Source organism: Henckelia pumila, chromosome 3, assembly GCF_033568475.1.
Source record: "Henckelia pumila isolate YLH828 chromosome 3, ASM3356847v2, whole genome shotgun sequence".
Lineage (NCBI taxonomy): Eukaryota > Viridiplantae > Streptophyta > Magnoliopsida > Lamiales > Gesneriaceae > Henckelia > Henckelia pumila.
The window spans coordinates 14857525-14863524 of NC_133122.1; the positions used below are offsets into that span (position 1 = coordinate 14857525).

At 36.0% G+C, this 6000-nt stretch overlaps 1 protein-coding gene across 1 annotated transcript; it reads right to left on the reverse strand.

The window, feature by feature from the left end:
• Window positions 1-794: 794 nt before the first annotated feature.
• LOC140890764 (uncharacterized) lies at window positions 795-4698 on the reverse strand. The gene is made up of 4 exons (XM_073298795.1): window positions 4043-4698; window positions 2965-3120; window positions 2196-2879; window positions 795-2029 (listed from the first exon to the last, which is right to left on the reverse strand). Exons 1-4 carry the CDS (start codon window positions 4394-4396, stop codon window positions 1061-1063), a joined length of 2163 nt encoding a protein of 720 aa, XP_073154896.1. The 5' UTR covers window positions 4397-4698; the 3' UTR covers window positions 795-1060.
• Between the last annotated feature and the right edge of the window lie 1302 nt (window positions 4699-6000).

Sequence of the window (6000 nt, forward strand, 5' to 3'; positions counted from 1 at the left end):
ATGTCACCGTTTCCTCCTGAAGTTTATATCTCCAGAAGTAGCATAGCCTTTGCCCTATCTCACCCCATAAAGTACATAATTCAGAAAAAGATCCACGTTCACTCTCCATTACCATCCAGAGCCCACATAAAGGAGTGGGAGACCTATTTTATTATCATTTAAAAAAAACAATATGGGGGGAAAAGAAAGTCATGGAGTACAGGAATTTGATTGGAATCCACCAATACATTTCGAAGTCATAATGATCTAATATTAGCTTAATGTGTTTTTAATCTTGAGTACGTACGTCTCCATATTTTCATATTTTGATCACACATGAGTGTTTTTAGGAATTTTTTTCTCAAAATTTGAAAGCACAAGAGGTTGATAAACATAGGAGATTTTCAGCAATCTCATGATTTCACACAGAGAATATATGCAATTATCTATGTTTCAACTACATATCATTGCACCCATCTGTTTTGTATGGTATGCCCAAGTTTAAGATACAGCATATTTCCTTAAAAATAAAAGTATCTAAATGCATTCAAGCAACACTAAAATTTGTTTTTTTTAAGGATAAAAATTAGTTATTCAATTACTTCCGGATAACTATTTTGCTTTCGATCCATAATTATCATATTGTGTTGGGATGAAATGATTTAGTTTATTAAATTTAGAGAACTACTTGAAAATTGATTTTATCGACACGCATCTTGTCTGTATATCGAATCCATCACAATCAGTATAATTCATTATCAACATTGTTTATCTAGAGTGGATCTAAAATACACTTGGTATTTAGTAAATTCAGATGAGTTAAAAAAATTAGAATCATGGAATTATCATTTCAAATCGATCAATCCAAGCATACTCTTACGATTTCATTTATACCTAGATGACATGTGTACTCGTGATGGTGAGTTAGCCACTCTTTCAGCAGCCCATCAAACCCCAAAAACACCTAAAACAAAATAAAGTTAGAGATAATCACACTACTACTCGGATATATACAGTTACTTGATTCTTTAGTGTGCTGCTAACTTGTCTTGGCTAGAATACAGTAACTTCGACTGCATGTTTAATCGTGCTGTAGTCGAGTGAAGTGAAACTCTATCTGCAGACGGTGATGTAGAGGCGTCGATTTCATTAAACCTTTCTTGATATCAGCTTCAAGCTCTCTGATCGGAATAGCAGCCAAGAAACTTTTTATGTACTCTTTGCAGGCCTCTTTACCTCGACAAACAATCTCGTTTTCTTCTTCGTTCGTCATTTGTTCCTCGGATTCACTCGAAGACTTCTCTTCTTGGGAAGCTTCGGTGGAGTTCATAGGTTTATCTTCTGATGATTGACCAGCATTCGGCTGTTTATAGATGGTTGTTTTCTTGTCAAATTTCAGTATATAAGCCTGGTTGCATCCCTCGTACAGTCGCTCCCCTAACGTGTCGATGATATAGTAAGCATCTGTTTCAACCTTCAGAACGAAAAAATGATCGTTCCAACTAACTATGAAAACTCTAGCCTCGGCATCACAAGTGGAATGGTTGATCTCATCCCATATACTGTCGAACGACATTGCACCATGCAGAAAATCGAAGTTCCCTCCTTCCACCCCATCAGGAAGGAAAAACCCGATAAATGATTTCGCAGGAACTACACTAAGATCACGGACTTTGGCTTCCATGACAGTATCAAGGTCAAAATGCTTATCAGGAAACCGTTCCCTGTATGTATCATGGACACAAAGATTTCTCCATTCCAAGGAACCGTCTCTGATCAAAGCATCAAACTGCGATTTAATAGGCATGAGATTATGGTTGTTCTGTAGCCAATCGGCAATAACAGCAACAAGTGCTGTACAGGCACTTTCTCCAGCAGCACGTTCGCTTCTCTGATCGATTGAAGCAAAAAAGACTTGTGTTTGAATCTTCATATGCCCATCTCTGCTTGTTATTTCTTTCTGCTCCCATGTGCCAATAGTAAAACTATCATCACCAAACTCAGATACCGATGATCGATTTGCATTGGAGTCTTCATCAGTTCTGTGCCACTGCAAAGAAAGTGCATAGCTAGATTATTTGCCTTGACAATAGCAAGAAATATATTTACATGTCAGATAAACCAAAAATTTCACATTTGTGCCCAGAAACATACTTCTGAAGCAAAAAATAACTTGAACGCCAGTCTATTTAGGCTTTTAGCACAAGATTTCTTACCCCAAAAGAGAGAGATTCGTCCGAGCTGAGCTGCCTGCGGTCAAAGTCTATATCATCTCCACCATCTTCTCCATAAGCCTTTTTAAGCAATGGTTCCCCTTTAGACTTAGGAGACCTAAAACTCAGCTTCCTCTTCCTCCAAGGCAAAATGCTACGTCTGGAATTCTCTATCGGTAATTTCTCCGGCATGGCGAAACTTGGATCCTCTATGCGAGAGCAGCCAACATCTGACCTGCGTCGGTTGCTGTAGTAAATCCAATCCTCAGCTTCATTACTGACTCTAGCACTAGAATTATATGATACACCAGCATAATTAGCATGTGCCAATGTCCCATAGCTAAATGACTTTCGAACCGCGGATTCTTCCTTATTTTCGTCAGTTTCCCCATCCTCAAAATCTTCAAGAGAATCGGAGTCAAAAGGGTAGGCATAATCACCCTCACTCTTGACCGAGCACAGGCCGTCACTACCCTCCTCACGGCATGCCTTTTTAGCTTTACGAGTAGAAACATACTCGGTAAATAATTTTACCTTCATAAAACCAGCTTTTAATGCAGAAACCTCGTCTTTCTCAGTAGAAGAAGTTTCCGCAGATGCTGCAGGAGATGGAACAGGTAATATTGGACTTTGCAACAGCTCTGTTGGTTCTTGTGTGGCTCTAAGTTCCCATAAACCAAGAGATATCTGAAATATAAATGAAGATTAGTTAGTTAAATGGGCATATGGCAGATCATGAGTTAGTGTTAAAAATGAAAAATCAGTTACTTACATGGAGGAAGGGACAATGCTCACCCCCGCCACCAGCTAATGTCAAGGGAATTTTGATGTCAATGGCTTGCTCGGTCGTCCTAGACATATAATCAGCAAGATTGAGGACTGCTGATCCAACGACAGAATATTTGTTCTTCACCCCTTGATAGATCCCCTGATCAAAATCCAAACAGGTTCAGTTCTCATATCCCCAAAACTTAATTTCTTAAGTCGGCTATCGTTCACTAAGTAGTCCAATGCTGACAGGAGCACGTCTCAAATGAGAGAACGACACAATCCATAGGTTCCATAATCATTGGCATCTCAGGCCATTTGATCATGCTTTAACCAAACGACCAACCAAATTAACAGGCAAAAAAATGATTAAACAAAAGTACAATGCACCAGATTTTGGTATCAGAGATGAGGATCACCAAAAAGTACTCTGAAATTGCAGAATCTACAATCTCAGATACATAGATAACCAACATTTTAGAGATCATCATCATAGTTCATCTTTCAAAGAAAATATTTGACAAACAAATCAACAAATTTGACATAGCAAGATCCATAAAGATTCAAAGTCAGAAGAAGAAGAGCAATAGAAATACAAGTAGCATAGTAATTGACAATGATAAAGAAATAAATGCAACCCGAAAAGAACATGGGCCTTAATTATATATCCTCCTATAATAATTGGAGAGAAATAACGAATAACCAAAACTAGAGTCACAAGAATGAGAGCACATGATGTTCAGACAAAAAAAAGAAAAGAAAAGAATGAGAGCACATGCAATACATACATTGCACCAGTACTACACGCAAAACCAGTCAAGATTTTATCCACAAAGCAAGATAAGAATTTATAGATACATCTTAAACCAATTAATTAATTCCATAGCAAGTTTTCGTTTTTTTTCCCCTCAAGTCTGAGTGTTTCCAAGAAGACACCAATTTTGAAATCAAAGTATCAAATGCAGGTGCAGAGGAAAAAAGATCAAACCCCAAACTGAACTTGAGGGATTACCCAAGGGGATAGAAATTATAATTAAAAGGAATCCAAGAAAATACACTGAAAGACAAGAGAAATAACCCACATGCAAAACAGTGAAGTTGATCTCCCAAGGATGGAAAGCATTGTCCTTGTACCCAGAAAGGCTGCAAATGCTCTGAAACTCCTCTCCCCACTCCACCAAAACGGCGCCGTTGAACTCATCGACCCTTCTCACATTCTCCTCACGAGTACAGTTTCTTTTCACACTTCTCCTGAACGAGCCCAAAGAAAACTTCGGACCCTTCCATCTGATCTCCACTGCGAGACTGCCATTCTCCTTCTCTGGACTCTCCTGCATCCAATCGCCACCCTCAAACCTCAGCACCGCGAGCTTAACCTCGTATTTTCTTGAAATCAGCGGCGGCCAAGGCCTCCACCTCATCATCTTCACCACCATCTGGGTCAAATTTCAAGAAACGGAAAAGGAGTCAAGAAAGACTGGAATTTTGGAAGCAAGATTCCTCTTTCTAGGTGGGTTTGGGGAAAAAAAATCCTTTTCAAATCCCAGATAAGGGGAAAAAATAAATGGAAGATCTGTGAACACTTAATGGGTTTTGTTTCCCAAGCAGAATGCTGATGGGAAAGAATGGTTTATTTTTAGGACTCCACAATGAATTGTTGGGAGGATTTCTCTCCGGAAATAAGGAAAAGGTGGGGAGGAATATGCCGTTATTTACCTGGCTTTTCACGGTATAATAATTGCAGCGTGGCTATACATACATGGAGATATATAGAGAGAGAGAGAAACAAGTGCATCCGTATGTAGAGAGGGAAACATAGTGGAGATGCGAGGAAGCAGCAACTAAGTTGACTTGGTTACGCAGTTTTTGGATCATCGAAGATCGCATTCAAAATTCGGATTAGTTACGAACTTAAGGGGATTATTATTATTTTATTATTGTTATTATGATTTCTTGCCACTATTTATCTAAGATGAGGTCTTTCATGACTATTTTTCATTTTGACTTAAAAGTAATATTTTTTCAGTCATGTGATCGAATAAGAGATTTTTTTATATATTTAAAATTGACTCATAAAATAATCTTATCGATTTATCTATTTATCTCATTTACTGTTTTGAATCATCTATGTTATCTTTACTTCTATGCTATATAATAAAAAACTTTTAAAATAACTAACTTGATAATTCAATGGATAAACAAAAATATATTTATTTCATCAAATAAAAATGGTTACAACAAACTTATTTCTGTAAATTGTAAAAGTAGTTAAAATGATTTGTTAATTAAATTACTATCTTAAAGATTTTCTTAAAAAACAGGTAAGAGATTTTTAAGAAAAAATTAATTATATGAAAATTTTGTGCACGTGAATCATTGTGTGCTTGATTTTTTAGTCATAATAATGAAAGAAATAATTTTTTTATAAAAAAACATAAGCGTGGATTGCCAAATTTTTAATGTAGCGCTTACGAGTTAATGATAAAGTTTTAATTAGTATAATGTACAAAGAACGTTTATTTATGGAAAATATCATCTACGTACGAAAAATATAAGATAAAGAAATATTAATTAAATCCAAGATATAATGAGTGTTTACATGGTTTAAGCAATCCACTTTCCAAAATATTTAAAACTACTAAAATATCTTTTATCGATACTTTGAATTTTTAAATAATTTAATATAATATTTAATTTTTTACAGGAAATCTATTTAACATCAAGAAAAAATTAGGCATACATATATCGGCTCAACTTTTTATATTTCAATTTAGTCCATATACCGGATGATATATTGTTAATCCATAAATGAATTTGGAGTTATTATAAAAATATGAAGGAATAACTAGTTCATCATCCCCCTTTTTTTCCTCAATTGAGCTAGATTTAATTATTTCACTCCATATTATTTTCACAGCATTGATCGAGTGATGACGCCAACCTTGCATCATCAACGAGCCATGTCCCGTTAATTATGAAAAATATTATTAGAGCGACCAAAATATATAATAACGCATGCAATCTATAATGATTATTGCCT

Excerpts from the sequence above, each read along its gene's own strand:
- LOC140890764 (XM_073298795.1), bottom strand. The coding sequence starts at position 4,396 with ATGGTGGTGAAGATGATGAGGTGGAGGCCTTGGCCGCCGCTGATTTCA. Across the intron at positions 2,880-2,964 it reads AGCATTGTCCCTTCCTCCAT|ATATCTCTTGGTTTATGGGA; the intron begins GTAAGTAACTGA and ends TTTATATTTCAG. Across the intron at positions 2,030-2,195 it reads ACGAATCTCTCTCTTTTGGG|TGGCACAGAACTGATGAAGA; the intron begins GTAAGAAATCTT and ends CTTTCTTTGCAG.